The 21,614-nt window shown below is 40.4% G+C and overlaps 1 protein-coding gene across 22 annotated transcripts in view; it reads left to right on the top strand.

Moving 5' to 3' along the window:
• Ulk2 (unc-51 like autophagy activating kinase 2) overlaps positions 1 to 21,614 on the top strand; it is a 78,870-nt gene that overhangs the window by 15,429 nt on the left and 41,827 nt on the right. For 8 of the 22 annotated variants that reach the window (XR_015630549.1, XR_015630548.1, XR_015630547.1 and 5 more), the window contains 9 exon segments: positions 443 to 479; positions 2,728 to 2,901; positions 4,005 to 4,078; positions 7,697 to 7,798; positions 8,771 to 8,829; positions 10,634 to 10,716; positions 12,299 to 12,346; positions 13,730 to 13,818; positions 19,274 to 19,445. Coding sequence is in view for 8 of the 22 variants with exons in the window: in NM_001191645.2 (NP_001178574.1) it covers positions 443 to 479; positions 2,728 to 2,901; positions 4,005 to 4,078; positions 7,697 to 7,798; positions 8,771 to 8,829; positions 10,634 to 10,716; positions 12,299 to 12,346; positions 13,730 to 13,818; positions 19,274 to 19,445 (838 nt within the window). In the remaining 14 variants the exon portion in view is untranslated. 22 annotated transcript variants of the gene reach the window in all.

Raw genomic sequence — 21,614 nt, 5'->3', positions numbered from 1 at the left:
CAAGATAGGGTTTCTCTGTGTAGGCCTGGCTGTCTTGGAACTGAAGGCTGGCCTTCAATTAACAGAGATTTACCTGGTTGAAGGCTTGTGTCACAAAAGCCCAATTCAGGAAGACGGTCAAGCATTGCTCTCTACATTGTCACCCATCATGTTAGTTCTGGGGATTCAACTTAGGTGACAGGGCACCCTTACCTGCTAGCTCACTCTTTTTGTAACAAATTATTTTTAAATATAAAATGTTTTTGTTACTGTTTTTCTTTGAGACAGGTCTCACTGTGTGTTTTAGCTGTCCTTGAACTCAGAGATCTGCTAACCTCTGCCTCTCAAGTACTGGGATTAAAGAAGTATACTCCCTTATATATGGCTATGAAAGACTTGATTACAATCACAACAACAGCATCTTTTGAAGTTAATTAGCTTTTTTTTTTTTTTCACTTATCAGTATTGCAATGGTGGAGATCTGGCAGATTATTTGCAAGGTAATTTTATTGCTACACTTTCTTATTTGTGCGTGTGCGTGTGCGTGTGCGTGTGCGTGTGTGTGTGTGTGTGTGTGTGCGCGTGCGTGTGTGTGTGTGTGTGTGTGTGTGTGTGTGTGTGTGTGTGTGTGTGTAGGTACCCCATGGCACACATGTGGTTAGAGGAAAATTAGCGGGAGTACACTGTCCCCTTTCACCATGTGGGTCTCAGAATGGAAGTCATGTTGTCAGGTTTGGTGGCCTATACCTTTTTACCTGCTGAACCATCATCTCACTAACCCCGCAAGGTAAATTTATGTGTATTTATCAATGCTCAGTAAAAGGAGTACACTTAATTGAGAGGCATTTGTGAAATGCTGCCTCCATGTTCCAAACTTGTCTAGAAACATTGAATAAATACTGTGTTTAACTTTTAGTTATTTTGCTGACCAACTGGTTCTAAATTTCTAAACTCACACACAAGTATTAACCATTTTCTCTCTGACAGTGAGGAAGAGGTTTAGAGGAGAGGCTTTTCCCCAGGAGGGGAGAAACCAAATAAGAATTTCTTTTCTTTGCAAGGCACACCTGGCTTACCATTACTAAGCCATTAGTTCCTTTCATTTCTTTAAAAATTAAAACTGGGTGGTGGTGGCTGCCACAGGTGCATGCCTTTAATCCCAGCCCTTGGGAGGCAGAGGCAGGCAGGTCTACAGAGTGAGGTCTTGGACAGCCAGGACAACACAGAGAAATCCTGTCTCAAAACAGCAACAACAAAAACACCACCAACATCCCCCCTCCCCCCCCTCAAAAAAACCCAACAACTCATGAAGTAGAAGGGGAAGTTGGAAGAGGAAGGGAGGGGGAAGGTAATGAGGGGTGATAGGCTCTAAATCATTATGTACATATACAATCCTACATCAGAAATAAGACTCAACCCACAACCCACAGGTTGAGACCCCTTTGGGGGTTTGTCTTAGGGTTTCCATTGCTTTGATGAAAGACAAAGACCAAAATGCAAGTTGGGGAGGAAAGGGTTTATTCAGCTTACACTTCCATATTGCTGTTCATCACCAAAGGAAGTCAGGACAGGAACTCAAGCAGGTCAGGAACCTGGAGACAGGAGGTGATGCAGAGGCCATGGAGGAGGGCTGCCAACTGGATTGCTCCCCTGGCTTGCCTAGTTGGCTTTCTTATAGAGCCCAGGACCACCCTCAGGGATGCACCACCCACAATAGGCTAAGCCCACCCCATTGCACTAATTGAGAAAATGCCTTACAGCCAGATCTCATGGAGTCATTTTCTCAATTGAGGCTCCTTCTTTTCTGATATCTCAATTTAAAGAAGTTAAAAATAGTAGCAACAGTCAACTATTTTTTTTTTTTTTTGGTTCTTTTTTTCGGAGCTGGGGACCGAACCCAGGGCCTTGCGCTTCCTAGGTAAGCGCTCTACCACTGAGCTAAATCCTCAGCCCCAACAGTCAACTATTTTAAGTTTGGTTGTACATTGTATGGTAGACCTTTTGATGTTTCCAACTATTAAACCTACTGTTTCATATTATCACAACTACTTTGTAATTCAGCCTCATACATGGGGCAGGGCTTGGAATTTACCTCCTTACTACTATACCATGCTATTAGCCTGCAGTCTCTCTGTGTGCTGTGATAGTCACTGAATAGTGATTACAAAAGTGGAAACATGACTTAATGTCTTCACTTATGAGAGATCCTATGTGGGGCAGGAGTACTGTGGCCATGAGAGTTAAGGGAAGGTAACACTCTACATAGAAACCCCACAGTAAGGACACTGGCCACAGGTTCCACACAGGGTTTCATGAGCTGCTTGGTATAAAACTTGAACATTTTTCCTAGGTGTGACCAATGTGAAACAACTTATTTTTTGAACTAAAAGGGACATTTGCATTTGTTGAGCACCTCTTGTGTTCAGAGATGTACCATAGGAACCTTGACTAGTAAAAATAGCAAAGAAAAAAGGAAAAAGATACCAAAAATAAAATGACAAATCAGTTCTCGTTAACAAATCAGGTTGTTTTTTATTGTTTTTTTTTTTTTGTTTTGTTTTTGTTTTTTTTTTTTTTGAGAACTTTGTTGTCTATTTGGATTCTGCTCGTTATTAACAACAGGAGTACATGGGAGTCCCGGGTTCTTACTTGTTTCATGCCCTCTTTAGCAGCTGAATTATCTTAAAAGGGTGAAAGGTATTTGATTTTTGTCTGTTAAATTATTCGTGTGATTCCTTTTCTAACCAGCTAAAGGAACTCTGAGTGAAGATACTATCAGAGTGTTTCTTCATCAGATTGCAGCAGCCATGCGAATCCTGCACAGCAAAGGGATAATCCACAGGGATCTCAAACCACAGAACATCTTGTTGTCTTACGCCAGTCGAAGGAAGTCGAATGTCAGTGGTATTCGCATCAAAATAGGTAAATAGCCACTTCTGCTTCATGGAAAGGACATTTTTAAGACAGTACTTTTGCATCCTTTTAGTTCAGACTTGTTAGACTAATGGATTTTATTAATGCCGTTTTGAAATTGTTACAGGATTCACAGAGATCTGTTTAGATATGTGACTCTTTCTTAAGTCTAATAAGGGCCAAAAGCAGAGCCTGCTTCGCTCTCTGTGTGGGGACTGATGCAGTCAGTATACTTATAGACAGCAGGTTCTGATCCTGACCCTGCAGGCCTCACTCTGATGTCCAAAGGATCTCCTCACTCAGCCTTTGCCGGGCGTTTAGTGCTCTGGCAGTGTGCGAAGCTATTAGTAAAGAGAATTCAAATTCTCAATGTGGTATGATTGCTTAATGAGACCTACGTTAATAATTTATTGTAAGTAGTACTTCTGCTTGCAAAGATTGAGGATCCTTGGTTAAAAGTCAGTAGACTTACACAGTTGACTGTTGCTACTGTTTTTGACTTCTTTTTCTTTTTCTTTTTTCTTTTCTTTTTATCTTTATTAACTTGAGTATTTCTTATTTACATTTCGATTGTTATTCCCCTTCCCAGTTTCCGGGCCAACATCCCCCAGCCCCTCTCCTTCCCCTTCTATGTGGGCTTCCCCTCCCCATCCTCCCCCCATTACCACCCTCCCCCCAGCAATCACGTTCACTGGGGGTTCAGTCTTGGCAGGACCAAGGGCTTCCCCTTCCACTGGTGCTCTTACTAGGCTATTCATTGCTACCTATGAGGTCAGAGCCCAGGGTCAGTCCATGTATAGTCTTTGGGCAGTGGCTTAGTCCCTGGAAGCTCTGGTTGGTTGGGGTTGTTGTTTGTATGGGATCTCGAGCCCCTTCAAGCTCTTCCAGTCCTTTCTCTGATTCCTTCAACGGGGGTCCCGTTCTTGTTTTTGACTTCTTTAAATTGAGATATCTACTTGTTTTCTTTTGGTGGACAGATTTTTTTCAATAAACACTGTTTTTCACAGTTCTTTTGTGCCTTCTGTGTCTTACAGAATTATTTAATATATATATAATATATGTAAAGTGTAAACAAACTGTCATTTGTTCTTTTTTTTAACTTTGTGAAACAGCTGACTTTGGTTTTGCCCGTTACCTACATAGTAACACAATGGCAGCGACACTGTGTGGATCCCCAATGTACATGGTGAGTGAGAAGAACGTCTGCATCCGATCTGAACCGTGATTTAATTGTTGTTAATTATGTTAGCAATGATGAGGTCACACAGACATCTTACATCTTGCTTAGTAGACTTAAAAGTTGTTCCACATTTGTTATTGGGTTTTAAATCTTTTAAAATTTTATTATTTTGGGGCTGGGGATTTAGCTCAGTGGTAGAGCGCTTACCTAGGAAGCGCAAGGCCCTGGGTTCGGTACCCAGCTCCGAAAAAAAAGAACCAAAAAAAAAAAAAATTTTATTATTTTATGTGAACTAGTTGGTTTTTTTGTTTTTTTGTTTTTTTGTTTTTTTGTTTTTTGCCAGCTCAGAGGGTATCAGATCCTTTAGAACTGGAGTGTCGGGCGGTTGTGACCATGTGGGTGCTGGAATTGAACCTGGAAGAGCAGCCAGCTCTCCTAACTGCCGAGCTATCTCTCCAGCCCTGTTTTGTTTTGTCTGTCTGTCTGCCTTCCTTCCTTCTTTCCTTTCTTCCTTCCTTTATTTCTTTATTTAGAAACTGGGGCTCACTATGTAGCCATGGATGACCTAGAACCTACTTTGTAGATCAGGCCGGTTTAAACAATCTCTGCCTTCTAAGTGCTGAGATTAAAAGTGTATGCCACCATGCCTGGCCCTGGTTTTATAGTTAAAAATTAACTATTATAAAAATCCCTATGTATTGGTCATTTTGTTGTTGTTGTGGTGGTGGTGGTGGTGGTGATGGTGGTGATAAAATACAATGACCAAAAGCAGCTTGTAGAAAGAAGAGTTTGTTTTGGCTTATGGTTCCAAAGGGGAGCCCATAGTGGTGAGACAAACATGGCAACTGGCAGCTGGAGCAGGAAAGGAAGCTGACTGGTCACATTATATCCATAAACAGGATGAGAGGAGAGAACAGGAAGTGGAGTGAAGCTGTTATCACTCAGAACACACCTCCAGTGACACACTTCCTTCAGTAGTGCTCCACACCGAAAGTTCCCTAATCTCCCCAAATAGCACCATCATCTGGACACCAAGTGTTCAAACACATGAGCCTGTGGGAGACATCTCTCAATGAAACCACAACACCCTCTTAAATTCAACTGAAAATAAAATTTCAAATAATACTGTCATAGTATGCCTAAATGTGCAGTAATTGAGAATACTTATAAAAGCTCGACTTTAATCTCAGCCCTTGGGAGTCAGAGTCAGATCTCTGAGTTCGAGGCCAGCCTGGTCTGAAAGGTAAGTTCCAGGACAGCCATAGCTACACAGACTGACTCTGTCTGAAAAACAAAACAGCAACGAAATGAATGAAAACGTATGCCTTTCAGTTACCTCTGTTTTTATAAAATAGGCTTATCTTTTACATGATGTCTGTCTTAACAAGTTTTCTATATTGTAGAAGTTATTTTTTTTAGCTCCACACTTATGCTGAAAAATAATCTTAGCAATTTATCCTTTGATAATGTATAGTAGGTTATGAAACTTAGAAACTAGTGTGAAGTATTAAGCTTAGAAATAATTATGGAGCTGTAGGATTATATGAAATAAATAAATATGACTATCAGGAGAAAGAAGTGGGTGGATCTTCGAGTTTGAGACCAGCATGATTTACATAGCAAGTTCCAGTCCAGCCCAGGTCTCACAGTGACACAATGAGACCCTGTCTCAAAACAAAACAAAATTCCTATTTCAGTTCTAAGTTTGTACCCTCTAAAGTAAAATTAACTTTGAGTACTGGCAGATGTCTGAAATCTCAGAGTGCAAGAGATTGTGATGGGATGATGGTGAATTCCAGGTCAGCCTAGACTGATGAGCACGCTCAAGCCTCATAAGGTCAAAACATTTAGATTCTGCTTCCAGGTCACGAGAGCTAGGAATGAAAAGTCTTGTTTGTTTTTAATGAGGTTTACTTTTTAAACCACAATTTTATTGTTTATATAAAATAAACTCAACACTTTAATAGAATTCTAAAACTTAAGTATGAAATTAGGTCAAGATCCCAGCTTGGTAGCCTATGCCTTTAATCCCAGCACTTAGGAAGTAGAGGCAGGAGGAGCAGAAGTTAAGGCCAGTCTGTGTTGTGTATAGCAAGACTGTATCTCAAAAAAAAAATCTAGTTTAACCTTGATCAGAGTATTTTGGCTGATTATTAAAAAAGGTTGACCGGGCTGGAGAGATGGCTCAGCGGTTAAAAGCACCGACTGCTCTTCCAGAGGTCCTGAGTTCAAATCCCAGCAACGACATGGTGGCTCACAACCATCTGAAATGGGATCCGATGCCCTCTTCTGGTGTGTCTGAAGCTACAGTGTACTCGTATATAATAAATAAATAAATAAATAAATAAATAAATAAATAAATAAATAAATCTTAAAAAAGGTTGACCATCTGGGAATATAGCTCAGTGGTGCAGCCCTGGGGTTCAATGACCTGAACCATGAGGAGGGTAAAAAGACTCAACTGAGATTTACTAAGGGGGAGACAGGCAGACAGACAGATAGACAGACAGAATATGCATGTGTGCAGCAATTAAGAGCACTTACTTGTCGAGAACTGGATTCAATTCCCAGAACTCATATGTGGTGTCCATCCATCTGTAACTGCAGTTCCGGGGAAACCGACACCCTTTTCTGGCCTCTGAGGGCACTACACACAGAGCACATTAACACACATACAGGCAGAACATCCACAAACATAACATAAAATGGAAAAAACTTTAAGTCTACTAGGAACAAGTGTTGTGTATGCAAAATGGTTTCCCATTAAGTGTAGTTTATCTCTTTAGCATTTGTTTGGTTGATTTTTTGAGGGAGGTGAGTTTTATTTTGAGACAAGGTCTCTTTATGTAACCGTGGCTGGCCTGAAGTTTGCTTTGTATACCAGACTGGCTTTGAACTCATGGAGATCTGCCTCCTGAGTGATAGGAGTAAAGGCATGTGCCACAGCAATGGTGTGGTGTGTTTTGGTTTTGGTTTAAACTTGATGATGTTGACAAGCCAGTCAAAACAAAATGCTGTTGGTTTTTGTTTATTATTATTGATGAATTAGGGTCTCTCCCGTTTATGAGCCCCCAGCCTTCCAGGTGCTGGAATTACGAACACGTGCCTCTGCACCTGACCGCCTTTGCTTTAAACATAGTTTTCTTACTGTGTGTTGTATTATAGTTTGCTTTTACACAAGTTTTTAAATTATAGAAAAATATAGGGGATAATGTAATGTGTATCTACCATCTATATTTAACAAAACATTTTTCTGTTTTTGCCCTGATCTCTTAAGAAAAAAGATTTGGGTATCCAAGTCTTTTTTGACTCTTCCCTGATCCTAATTATATTCTCATTTCTCACCTTCAGGGATTTTCTGACCTGTGATTGGTATATATTTTTCTTATTACTAAAATACTCTAACTATATTTGGTATCCATTATAATATATAGACGTTTGTTTCTTGTTTTCATGCAACATTGAACTATAATTTTAAGTTCCTGGCAGTATCATTCTATAAGGGTAATATCACAGTATGTTAACATTTTTATTTAGTATGATCAGATCATTAACAGTGGATCAATATATGCACATTAAGGCTGTAACTAACACTGTTCATGTCTCTTGAATTTTTGTGAACAGGCTCCTGAGGTTATCATGTCTCAACATTATGATGCTAAGGCAGATTTATGGAGCATAGGAACGGTGATCTATCAATGCCTAGTTGGAAAACCACCTTTTCAGGTAGCCTGACTTTTTCTTATGTCCTTGGTTCTAACATCTTCAAATTTTGCAGTGGTCTTTGATTTGTTAAATAAGGAATACTTTAAAAGCATTCAGGCTCCTCTGTGGCTTACTTGATTCTGTTACAGTTAATGCTGTGCATGAAGTCTGTTGGATGTTTTCCCAGCTAGTGGAGTAGAGTCAGGGCTAGCAGCTTATGATGAGTGGTGATCAAAGCTCTATCTGCTAGCTTGGTTTGGGGGTCGTGGAATCCAGGTGAGGTGGGAGCACAGAAACCCTGTTTCTCCCTCTCCATTCCTGGTGCTTTGTGGGTGAGGGGGAGATATTGAAATTCTGCATCTGTGGTCCTAGTCTCCTTTTCCTACTAAGAGGCTGACCTTCAAAGGATACACCAGTTCATATTGTCAAGCTCTAACTTTTAGTTTCATTAATTTTTAACCTGAAAATTATAACAGTGAAATTATTTCTTTGTAAAAAGAAATCAGTAAAGCAGTCAAATTACTTTTTTTTGCATTCCCAGTGTGGTTTGTTTGTAGAGGCAGTCACTAATCCCAGCCACTCTTCCTATAACAGTGCTGCTGTTGTGGAGAGACAGTATTGGCAATAGACTTCTTTTTTTAGTCCCTGGAAAGTCATAAGGTAAAGCACATTTAGATTATACACAATAATAATGTACTTATTGGGTAGGTCAGGTAACCTCCAGAATGGCAGCTTTTCCATTTTATGCTCCTTTGAGTGCCTGGCCTATTGTACCGAGATGCTCAGCATTTGCATACCATCCCTCAGCATTTGCGCATACCATCTTAGAGGTTTTATCAGTCTTCTGTGCCCCACAATCCACCTGTAAACATCCATGGCCTTCAGCATCCGCAGCCACAGACATTCGACAGTAGGAACATGAGTGTCAATCATGGATTTGGAAGTTTTGCCCCTCTCTGTTTAGAAAGTTAACTTTTTCTTCTTCTTAAATAGGCTAACAGTCCTCAAGACCTAAGGATGTTTTATGAAAAAAACAGGAGCTTAATGCCTAGGTATGTGATTAGATTTTACTTAAAGTACACTAGGTTTTACTTTAGTTTTTTGCTTTTTTTTTAATTTACTTGGTTATTTAGATAAGAGTCTTCCTCTGTGGCCCCTTTAGACTCAAGCCCACAGTCCTCCTACAGGGAGGGGTATAACCATCATTCCCATCTGGTCGGGTTACTATTGTGAATACAGTGGTTTTTGTATTTTTGAATGCCGTGTTTTGTGCATTTCTCTTAATGAATCTTTCAATTTATAGTAATGTTGTAAAAAGGAATTAGAAAGGTGCTAACACATCATAAATACCTAGGTAGTATTGTATCATATGTTATTTATCTTTTTATTGGATAGTTTTTGTTTGTATTTTAAATTTTATCCCCTTTCCCAGTTTCCTGTCACATCCCCCTATCACATCCCCATCTCCCTTCTTCTATGAGGGTGTTCCCCCACCCCTTTCTGCCTCCCTAACCTGACATTCCCTTACACTGGGCTCCAGCCATGGCAGGATCAAGGGCTTCTCCTCCCACTGGTGCCCAACAAGGCCATCCTCTGCTACATATGCAGCTGGAGCCCTGGGTCTGCCCATGTGTACTCTTTGGGTGGTGGTTTAGTCCCTGGGAGCTCTGGTTGGTTGGTATTATTATGTGTTATTTAAGAGTTATTGTGTATTTTTCCAGTCTACTTTGTGGGAGTTCTTTACACATGCTTGAGAGAGAAAGTGTGTGTGTATGTGTGTGTGTACAGTTTAAGATAAATTACATTTTGAGTTGTCTTTTCTTTTCTTTTTCTTCTCCTTTTTAGATTGGCTCTTTCTGGGTAGCTCAGGCTGTCAGGGTGACCTCAGTTCAGCCTTCTGAATGCCAGAATTACAGACATGTATCACCATGCCTGGCTGCTTTTTTTAATTCTATATTTCAAATGTTCAACAGTGTGTTTATCCTTCTTGTTAGCTACATAGTCTTATAAAACTAGATGTTCTATCCTGTTTTCATTTTTTGCTTACTACAGCGTGAAAGTGTGGTGATCATACTCTACCATGCTTTTTTTTTTTTTAGAATTTTACTGGAAATATAATTGTTGAACTGACAGACAGGTGTACTTTCTTTTTCCTGTTTGATGTTAAAGTGTAAAGAGAATACCTTTTCTCATAAAGGAAAGAAGACCAATTAACCTTTTAATTTACATTTTTCTGTTCATTAATAGGGTTGGTTCATTTTTATTTGCCCTAATGTCTTTACTAGTTTGTGGTTCATGGCATGTATGTTCTTGTTCTTCATTTTCAGTTGTTTTCCTATTTTAATATTGGCCTTTGGAAATTATTCCATGTCAATTGCATTTATAATTAAGCTTTGCTCTCTCTCTTTTTTTTTTTTTTTTTTTTGGTTCTTTTTTTCGGAGCTGGGGACCAAACCCAGGGCCTTGCGCTTCCTAGGCAAGCGCTCTACCACTGAGCTAAATCCCCAACCCTTTGCTCATTTCTAGACAGGACTGGAGGAGGTTTTTTCTTGAGAGAATTTTATACCAGCTGTTGATACAGGCTGTGTTAGAACTGAGGCTCTGTATTGTAGCAGATCCTTGTAAATAAAGTGTTCAGCACATGCAGAGGTCTGTTCACGAGCTGTGCTGGTCATTGTCAAAAGGTAGTGTGGCCTTTCTTTCCCTCACTTGAAGGCATGAAGCTTTATCAGGTCTTCTTGTTCTAGATGGAATATTTGTGAAAGCGACTATAATATTTTTATTTATCAGAATGAAGGCAAAAATTATGTAGTTAAATACATATAAACTCACTACTTACACTGTCTTTTACTTCAGTATTCCCAGAGAAACATCACCTTATTTGGCTAATCTCCTTTTGGGCTTGCTTCAAAGAAATCAGAAGGACAGAATGGACTTTGGTAAGTAGTAATTGCAAGCTTTGCGTATCTTCTTATTTTGTATTTGCTGAAAAGATTATATAGATTGCTTTTGATTTATCCTTTTTGCTTTTGTTTGTCTTTTTGTTTGTTTTTGTTAAATTTTGTTTTATGGGACAGGGTTTTTCTGCATAGCCAACCCTGGCTGTTGAAGAACTCCCTCTGTAGACCAGACTGGCCTTGAGCTCATAGGATCCACCTGCTTCTGCCTGATGAGTGCTGGGATTAAAGGCGTGTGCCACCACCACCAGCTTGATTGACTCTTTTCCTTTCATTATTCTAATAAACATTCATCAAGTGCTTACTGTGCTCCAGGAATGTGGGATAGAAAAGAAAACCTGTGTTCTCAAATGATAGATAGTCCAGAGGAGGAAAGAGAGATAATGAATGAATTACAAACTGTAATTGTATGTCGTATAAAAAGTGCTAGGTACTGTGCAAAAATAGAAGGACAAGATATGGAATAGTCGGGGAATTAAAATTTAAATAGGGTAGTCCATACGAGTGAAGAGTCAATCAACCTGAGGTGTGTGGTACGGCTGTGGGAGGAGAATGTCAGGTAGAGGGAAGAATTCATGGGGGAGCTTTGAGCTGGGAGCATGAATGGAAGCTTGAGATCCTGTGAGGAGAATGGGATGGAAGTCATTAGAAGGCTTGAGCAGGGAAAAGTGACCTGATGCTTTTAGAAGGTATCAGTCTGGCTGTTTCCTTAGAACAGACCATGTCATTGGAAGTCCAAAGCTGGGAGGAGAGTGTAGCTCAGCTGGAGTGATGGACGTGAAGAATAAAGCAGTTGAGATCCAGACCTTTCTAGAGGCGGGGGTCAGTGTTTACTAATCGTTTGTTAAGGATCAGGTTAGAGTAACTCTGTGGGTTTTGGCCCAAGCAGCTGAAAGGATGGCCTCTCAGTTACAGAAATAGAGAAGCTGTAGATAGAGAGAACTGTGGGGACCAGAGGAGGACTGTGGTTACACTTGTTACTCCTACACTAACGACCACATAGCTAAGTGCAGATGTCAGGAGAGAGCTGGGCCCAGGAAAAGTCTAGGAGATGTTAGCCAGTGGGTGATAATTACTATCATGGCCTTTCTAATTACTACTTGAGTTTTAGTTATTTTCCTAATGGTTGTTTTGGGATTACGAGAGGTTTTTATCACATTTACTTTGTATAAATGGTACTTGCGTTCCACTAAGTGTGAAAACTTCTGTTGTGATTCTACCTCATCCTCTGCAGTGTGCTGAAGTTGTACACAGTACATTTGTGTCATTTAAACATGACATAGTCCACTGGCTAGTGTGTTATGTAGTCTTTTATCTTTATAGAAGGGTTGAAAAAGAAGACATCTAGCTAAAGTCTTACTATTAACATATACTTACCATTCCTCATATTAATATGGATTGAAGTTACTATTTTATATTTTTTCTGCTCTGATATATTTCTGTTTCTCTTTGCCTCTTTTGTGATCTTATTGGTTAGTTTACCTAGTAGTCAGTATCTGAGAAGACGTCTCTCCAGCCTTAGTACACTTCTCTTTAACGATTGTATGCTCATGTCTCATTACAGAAGCGTTTTTCAGTCATCCTTTCCTTGAGCAAGTTCCAGTTAGAAAATGTAAGTTCCCATTTTTACATACTTTTTTTTGTGTGTGTGTGTTCTTTTCTTTCAGAGCTGGGGACCGAACCCAGGGCCTTGCGCTTCCTAGGCAAGCGCTCTACCACTGAGCTAAATCCCCGACCCCCATACTTTTACTTACAGAGAGTATGCAAGCTAAAAGACAAAAAATAATATTTTGAAACCCAAAATTAATTTTAATGTATTATTCAAAATTCCTTAAGAATTCTCTATGTCTATAATTATATTTGTTCAACAACAGTATTTCTTTCTATACCTAAGTTAAACAGGATTAGTAACTGCTGCATTTTTATCTAAAATTTTTAAAATTATTTTTATGCTCTGCGTGTGTTGCATGTGTTGCATGTGTTGTGCGTGTGTGCGTGTGTGTGTGTTTTTTGTGTGTGTGTGTTTATACATATGTGTGTGTGTATGTGTGTGTGTTTATACATATGTGTGTGTGTGTGGTGTGTGTGTGTGTGTGTGTGTGTTTACACATACAGAGGACAACGTGTAGGAGTCAGTTCTTTCCTTCTACCATGTGAGTCCTGTGTGATCAGACTCAAGATTGTCAGATGTGGTGGCAGCACCTTTACTCATTACGAAGTCATCTCTCCAGCCCAACTAATGCATTTCTGGTTAACTCTTAACTTTTTAAACTAAAATTTAAAAGTATTTATCTTTGTAATTATTAAGTATGTCTTTTGTCTGTGTGTAGGTATGAGTGCAGGTGATCCAAAAGAAGGGGTTGGATCCCTGGGAACTGGAGTTACAGGTTCTTGTGAGGCAGCTGACATGGGCCCTGGGAACCAAACTTAACCCTCTTAACTGCTCTTGCATTTTATTTATTTAGTGTGGTGTGTGTGTGTGGTGTGTGGTGTGTGGTGTGTGTGTATGTGTGTCCGTGTCTGTGTCTGTGTGTCCGTGTCTGTGTCCGTGCATATGCACTCATGTGGAAGTTAAAGGACAACTTGGTTCACTCCTTTCACCATGGAGTCCAGGGATTGAACTCAGGCGGTCAGGTTTGGCTGCAGGCACCTTTACCTGCCGAGCCGTCTTCCCAGTCATTTTTCTTTTCTCCTCCTGCAGCCCCAATAGTGTTTCTCTGTAGCCCTGGCCATCCTGAGACTTACTTTGTTGACCAGGCTTGCCTCAAGCTCGGACGTTCACGTGCCTCTGCTGCCTGAGTGCTGGAATTAAAAGCATATACCACCACCCAACTCTTTTTTTCTTTCTTAAATGTTTTGTTATATTTTTGTCTCATCTGTGGGAGCACTGATGAATAGCTAAATGCAAACTTTTGGTTAAAACTAGGTTGTTGTCTAGACAAATCTGAAAAGCCACTACAGAGAGTGCAGTTCTTTTCCTGTCTTTCTTCCCCAGCTTGCCCAGTCCCAGTGCCTGTGTACTCCGGCCCTGGCCCTGGAAGCTCCTGCAGCAGCTCGCCACCTTGTCGCTTTGCTTCTCCACCAGTAAGTTGGGTTTTATTAGAAATTATTTCAGAGTTAGGGCCTTTGTTCTTCTAGTGGGTGTGTTTATGATGCAGCTGAGGTGTAGGAGAAAGGACATCAGAGTTGATCAGACAGTCCTGACTTTGGGTCTTTGCTCCCTTGCTGTGTAGTTTCAGGAAGTTTCCCTAGACCCTTCTCTTCTAACAGACATTGTTACTTCACCTCCTTGTGCCGTGTGGGGATTCAGTGATCCATGCAAACAAAGACTCTAGGGGTGGAGAGGTGATGACCAACTACTGTACACTGCCAAGGTTCCTTTTGCATAGGTCTGAGGAACGGAGGAACAGCCTTGGCACTCAGTGTCACTGGCTTCACTATGAAGCTCTTCAGCTAATCCTCTCATGGCTTTGTCCTCTTGAGTTTAGCTTCTTGATCCTCAAGGGCTTCTGAGACTCAGTTCATAACTTACCACTCTAGTCTCTGTTTTACCTAGCTTCTTTCTTTGTTACACTAGCCCTCCTTCTAAGTCTGTACCACAGCCTATGATCTTGAGACATTTTACGTTTGTAGGTACTGTGGGAGCTCTTGTGTCAGCTGTTGTATTGCACACAGTGTCCAAGTAGGCATGGAGTTTTGACTTCTGAGAAAGATATGGGAGCTATAAAAGAAGGCAACTGTGGTATTAGCCAGCTGAGACAACTTAAACGTTTAAGAGGAAGCGTCAGAGTTCCTGTACCCCATATTGACCTGGTAATGGATGAGTGCTTTAGTGCTTTAGTCTTTCTGAGCTTGTTGGTTTCTTCTGTGTGAAGTGAATGCAGCATACTTCCTGTAATATAACTGAGCATAAGCCCGGTTTGTCTAACACTCAACAAATTTACAAGCAGTGCCAACGACTGTTACTGTTTTCTTGAGAAATCTAATAACCAAAGCTGAAATAGATGTAAAACAAAGCCTGTTGCTAAAAAATGAGTTTTAGTTTTAAAATCATCAAAAAGGGGCTTGCAAGACGGTTCAGCGGTCAAAATGTTGGGTGTGCAAACATCAGGACCTCAGTGTAGACCTCCCACATCCATGTAAGATCTGGGCATGCAGACACACCGCCTGTAACCCCAGCACACCCCAGTTTCAGAACAGATTCCCAAGGGCTCATGGAACAGCCAGTCTAACTGAAACAGTGAGCTCTAGGTTTAGAGAAAACATGATCCAAAAGTACAGTAATAAATGATACATGAAGGAATCCAAAGCCAACCTTTAGCCTCCAAATGCACACACATGGACCAAAAATAAAAAAAGAGAAAAAAAAGAGCTGGAGAGTTGGGTCAGTGGATAAGAGCACTGGTTGCAGGGGTTGGGGATTTAGCTCAGTGGTAGAGCGCTTGCCTAGGAAGTGCAAGGCCCTGGGTTCAGTCCCCAGCTCCAAAAACAAGAACCAAAAAAAAAATAAATAAATAAAAAATAGCACTGGTTGCTCTTAAAAAAGACAAGGGTTCAATTTACAACACCTGCATGGTAGTTCACAAACTCCATGTTCTGTAACTCCAGTTCTGGTGGTTCCTATGTCTTCTGGCCTCCATGGGTATCAGTCAGTCAGTCAGTCAAGTCAGTCAGTCAGACAGACAGATAAATATCCATACAGATAAAACTTAAAAATAAATAAGTAAATAAAAAAGTTAAAGAAAAACCCCTGTTTCTTGTACAACCCTGCAATATAAACCAAATAGAAAAATTGCTGTGTTCATAAGGCTTATATTACATTTCTGTGAATTTGAAAATTTGATAAAATTTGAAGAAATGTTTGTTCCTGTGTCTGTCTGGAATACTTGGAGTGGGAGAACCAAGCCCTAGACATATTAGTTACTTATCTTACTGCCCTGATAAAATGCCTGGAAGAAGAAGTGTAAGGAAGGAAGGCTTTATTTTTGCTCACAGTTGTGTAGCTCAGGAAGCAGAGATGGCCATGTGACAAGCTATAGCCTAAGACTACTCCTATGGCCGACATTGTCAGCTAGGCCACATCTCCAAAAGGTTTCACAACCTCCCAAGACAGTGCCATGAGCGAGTGCCCAAGTGTTGAAACACTAGCCAGTGGGGGACATTTTACATCCAAACCATAACATTCTACCATAGGCTCATGGTCATCGCTTAATGCAAAATGTACTCCACCCAACTTTAAATGTCCCCATAGTTTTAATGTTCAAAACACTGTTCTAAAGTCAAAGTCTTTAAGACTCAAGGTGAGTCCCTGTGAAATGAAAAAAAAAATACGTTCAGTGCTTCCAACCTATACTGGTCAGGGTAAACATGTCCTTTCAAAAGGAGAAACATGAAGCTACATATGGAGGAAATGGGGTCCAGAGTGAGGCTGGCACTGTCAGGACACATGTCAGACCCTTCACTTCCGTCTCTTCATCTAGGGTTCATGGTGGTATCATCTGGGCTTCATCTCAAATGTCATCATTAGAACTTCACCTCAAAGGCTTCAAATGAAAGGCACAAGCCTCCATGTAGGGAACCTGACCTTCTATTCCTGGTCCTCAGCAGCTTCCTTAACCTTTCCATACACCTCCTCCCCTATTCACTCTTCATGGCCGTGCCTGAAAAACCAGTGCCGGCTGGGTAATGCCAACTCCAGTGTAGCTTGTCCCCTTAGACCTGAGCTGGAGTGACCTCTGAGTGTCTGACTAGCTGACCTGGGAAAATAGTTTTCTAGAAGGCCCTACTGGAATGGGACATCTAAGAGACTCTTATTATTCAGTTGCCCCTTTAATGGAGCTTTTCAAAACAGTTTTGTGTTGTTGAACCATGTAACTTTTCACAGATGTGATCTTGCCCTCCTGTTGCTTTTCTTACCTTCTACCTTCAGAATGTATGAGGTAAAGAATTTGAGTAACTGAAGATTAATGATTTCAGGAGACATCATTAGAAGTGAGGAGGGCTGCCTGCAGCCTAATATAGAGCACTTGGCTTGGCTTGTGTGCATGAGGTCCTCAGTTCTCTCCCTACCCCTGAAATCCACAAAATTAAAAATGAAGAGGTGGTTAAAAAATAAAAAAACAAACAAATAACCCAAAAAGTTGGGCATAGTAGCATACCACTTTAGTCACATAACTTGGGAGAAGAGGCAGACCAATCTCTGTGAGTTCAAGGTCAGCCTGGTCTACATAGTTGAGTTCCAGGACAGACAGAGCTACACAGTGAGACCTGTCTAGAGAAAAAAATAAAAAAAGGAGAGATAATAACCAGAGATTTGAGATAGGAAAAACAAAAAAAGAAAGAAAGAAACACGTTTATGTAAAAGTCAGAATATAGGGGCTGGGGATTTAGCTCAGTGGTAGAGCGCTTACCTAGGAAGCACAAGGCCCTGGGTTCAGTCCCCAGCTCCGAAAAAAAGAACCAAAAAAAAAAAAAGTCAGAATATAAAGAGAGAATAAAGTGTCAGGACCTGATCTGTGTCATGAGGATCTAGGAAATGGAATACAGAACAGCTTTGGATGCAAGAGAAGCATCACTTTGAACAAGACAAGGAAGGCAAGGTGGATGCAAAGGCTTTTGAACAGTAGGGGAAGAAATTGGAATTCTAAGTCACTGGCAGGAAATGACAGAGCAAGGCTCTTGGGTCACATCTCAGCTTCATTAATGTCTAATTGTGTAATATTGGGAAAACCACCTAACACTCTGAGCTTTTATTTTTTAGTTTATCTAGTTGTGAAATGGAATTCAGAATCCAGCTAGAATCAGAGCTGAGCAGAATAGTTAATGCTTGTAATGTCAGTCCTCATTTTCTCTTCGCTTTACTACCTTCAGAGTGTTCAAAAGGGCGGCAAGGAAATTTTTCATTATGTATGAGACACACAGAAGGACATGGGATTGTTTGCCACAGGTTCCAGCAAGAGATCTTGTTTCAGAAAACCAAGGTGAGGGAGCAGAGATGGGTCAGAGTGAAGAGCACTTGCTGTCTTTCCAGAGGATTTGAGTCAGATCGCCAACACCCATGCTGGGTACCACTACCTGTAACTCACTCCAGAAGATGTTACACCCGCTGCTGGACTCTGCAGGGATCCACGTGCACACAGTGTACACACATTAGCACACATACACATAAATCCAAATACATTTTTAAAGAGGAAGGTCAGGGCCAGTGGTACATGCCTTTCTTTTTCTTTTTCTTTTTCTTTTTTTTTTTTTTTTCCGGAGCTGGAGACCGAACCCAGGACCTCGCGCTTGCTAGGCAAGCGCTCTGCTGCTGAGCTAAATCCCCAACCCTGGTACATGCGTTTCATTTCATTACTTGAGAGGGAGAGATTGAGGGAGAGGTTGAGGGAGAGGTTGAGGGAGAGGGAGAGGGAGAGGGAGAGGGAGAGGGAGAGGCAGAGAGACAGAGGCAGAGGCATCTCAGTAAGTTTGACACTAGCCTTGTCTACATAGTTATAGGACAGCAGATGAATGGCTCTTGGTGAAAAACATCGGAGATTGACCTTTGATCTCTTGATACACATGCACTGCACACACCTTCACACATGCTCAAATGTGCACACACACACACACACATAAACATACACATAGAAACAAATGTGGTAAAGTGTTTCTGAGACTTATTTCATTTTAAATGACATTTAAAGACTCAGGAGAAATGAATTGGGGGTTTAAGGTCTGGATTTAAAGACCTTGATGTAGGACTTTTTTGTTTTTTCCTTTTCTGAAATACCAGTATTAAATAGACTTGTGGAGACTCGATACAACTTATACATGTGACTGATTTAGAACCACATATAAGGCATTTCAGTAGAGTTATCGCCAGAGTCTTTGAGCGGGCAGATGCCAAAAGATACATAGCGGTTTATGCCTAAGTTGTTGTTTAAATGTAATTGTATACTTCTCTTCCTTTCTTATCATATCTCACACAAACCACATCTTCCTTTAAATAACAAAAACAAAAGGAACACATCCATACTTGTAAGGTTGTTTAAATCTTTCTGCGAGCATAAACTTGTAGTCTAACAGACATTATCCATATTGATATGTCTGTCCTTGTACATAACATTGTTTTTGCTTTTCTGAGTGCAATGTTTTCTTCAGTATGTCTAGAACTTTTAATGCACAGTTTGGGGTTAAAGTCACTAGACATTATATATTTAGTCATTAAGTAAATAGTTACTTAGTGTTGCTTTGCAAGGCCATGAGCTGGGACTGGGGAGGTTGCAATGATAAAACACTTCTCCAAAGTTTCAGGTGAGGTAGATATGTACATGTGATAAATGCTACATTTTTAAGAATCATTCTGTAAATCTTCCTGCAAACATTTTAAACTGCTTTTCTAAAAAGAAAGATCTTCAGAAAAGTGTGTGTGTGTGTGTGTGTGTGTAAAACCTTAGATGGACATTTATTCCCACTTTTATAAAAGAAATATTCTTTAGACTATTCTGACTTGCACTTGATTATTAGGACAGTTTTAATTTTATGTTGTTAATTTTAGTCCCTTCCAGATATGCAGCATATTCAGGAAGAAAACTTATCCTCCCCACCATTGGGTCCTCCCAACTATCTACAGGTGTCCAAAGATTCTGCCAGTAATAGTAGCAAGAACTCTTCTTGTGACACGGATGACTTTGTTTTGGTTCCACACAACATCTCGTCAGACCACTCATGTGAGAATCTTTTCTACTTGTACACATTATAATTTTTAATTTACAAAATTTAAACCTCAATGTTACAACTTGTTGTGTAGGGCACCTTTACAAATGAGCATTTATTTAGTTTTGAATTCTCAGAATTTTATACCTACTTTTCTAAAATATGTCTAGTGATTTTCTATAGCATAGTATTTTTGAATTCTGAAGGTAATGAAAATGTTTAAAGAAATAATCTCACATTATGCTCACATCTAAATAGAAAGAAACAGAAACCAGCAGGATGAGCAGGTGTCTGTAAAGAGATGATGCGATTAGAGGAGTCTAAGAGTCAGAGGAGACTTCTTGTTTTGTTTTGTTTTGTTTTGTTTTGTTTTGTTTTGTTTTGTTTTTTTGTCTGAGAGGATTCTTTCCTTCTCCCCATTCGGACATCAGACTTGCACTTTCCCTGTGTCAGCCCCTTGAGTCCTGGGATTACTGTGGGTATGTACCACCATACTAAATTTTAGATCTGTAGGGAGTAAGTTTGGAAGGGAATCCAGGTTAAGTAAACTTGGCCAGTGCTATGTAGAATGGTGCAGAGTACCAGAAAACCCAGAGACAAGAGAAGTTAGGCAGAACCGTGTGCAGGGGAAACAAGCTTGCTGTGGTTGGGAAGGGAGTAGGCTCAGGGGAGCTAGAGCTTTGGTCCTGCTTATGTGTAGGACAGGTTGGCTTCAGGGCTACTCAGTTGTCCGTCACCCACTTAGTTTACTAGGTGCAGCTCCCAGGCACAGGCTTGGGTTTGCATTTGCCAGGTCATAGGTCCCAGCCTGAACAACTGAAAGGAAAAGGAAAACAGAGCACAACAAGTGTCTGTGCACTTTAGAATCAGTGCTGTAAAAACTAGGGAGTTACCTTTAACTGTCACCCTGAGGTACATGGTTTTATCTCATTACTAGAAGTGTCTTCGGGTTCCTATTCCTGCACAAACATCATGACCAAGAAGCAAGTTGGGGAGAAAAGGGTTTATTCAGCTTACACTTCCACATGCTGTTCATCACCAAAGGAAGTCAGGACTGGATCTCAAGCAGGGCAGGAAGCAGGAGCTGATGCAGAGGCCATGGAGGGATGTTTCGTACTGGCTTGCTCTCCCTGACTTGCTCAGCTTGCTTTCTTATTAGAACCCAAGACTGCCAGCCCAGGGATGGCATCACCCACAAGGGGCTGGATCCTCCCCACTTGATCACTAATTGAGAAAATACTTTACAGCTGGAGCTCATGGAGGCATTTTCTTATCTGAGGTTCCTTTCTCTGTGATAATTCCAGCTTGAGTCAAGTTGACACAGAAAACCAGCCAGTACAAGAAATAATAAAACTTTTAAAGTTATGAAATATTTCAAACAAAATATTACAGCAGAAACTCAAATCATCCCCATGGCATGTATGTGTCAGTATTCTCCTGTATTTATTTTAAACTACTTTTCCTACTAGATAGGAAAATACAAGTACATATAAAGTCTCTTGTCTCTTTTTAATATTTTTGGATCTGTATTTTTCCTGTAATTATTTTGATCCCTCGGTCTGTACCTGGATTCATAGAAAACATGGTATTTTTGTCTTTTCTCTGTTGATGTAAATGGTATAGAGTGTTTATTTCGATAGCTTTTCCTATTTTTGTTGTGGGCCTGGATGAATGTCTAATCATAGACTAGTTCTTCTTCTTTGGTTTTGTTTTGTTTTATTGTTTGGTGTTTCAAGACGGGGTTTCTCTATGTATCCCTGGCTGTCCATGAACTCACTCTGTAGACCAGGCTGGCCTCCAACTCACAGAGGTCCACTGCCTCTGTCTGGCTTCCTTGTCCTGGGATTACAGGCACATGTATGACTAGTTGATTTTAATGTTCAGTTTAACAGTATAACTAAAGCCCAGTTTGCCTATTTCCCTACTGATCTACATTAGGTTATTCCACCATTTTCAGAATTTCTTTAAACCAGGTGTCTTATAAAATGTTAAGTGCAGAGTTTTTCTGAACTATCAGTATCAAGGAGCTGTGCCTGTGACCTCTGTTGTGCTGCCAATGGTGGATTTTTATTTTCTTTTCACATTTTACTTTTTTTTATATGTAACTCTACCTGCAATTATCTTGTAGATCAAATAAAGATGGAAGGATCTGGTGATTATTATTTATTTAGTCTGCGTGCCTA

Source organism: Rattus norvegicus, chromosome 10 (assembly GCF_021556685.1).
Source record: "Rattus norvegicus strain SHRSP/BbbUtx chromosome 10, alternate assembly SHRSP_T2T, whole genome shotgun sequence".
In the NCBI taxonomy this organism is placed as follows: Eukaryota; Metazoa; Chordata; class Mammalia; order Rodentia; family Muridae; genus Rattus; species Rattus norvegicus.
This window is presented reverse-complemented; position numbering and strand designations above follow the sequence as displayed.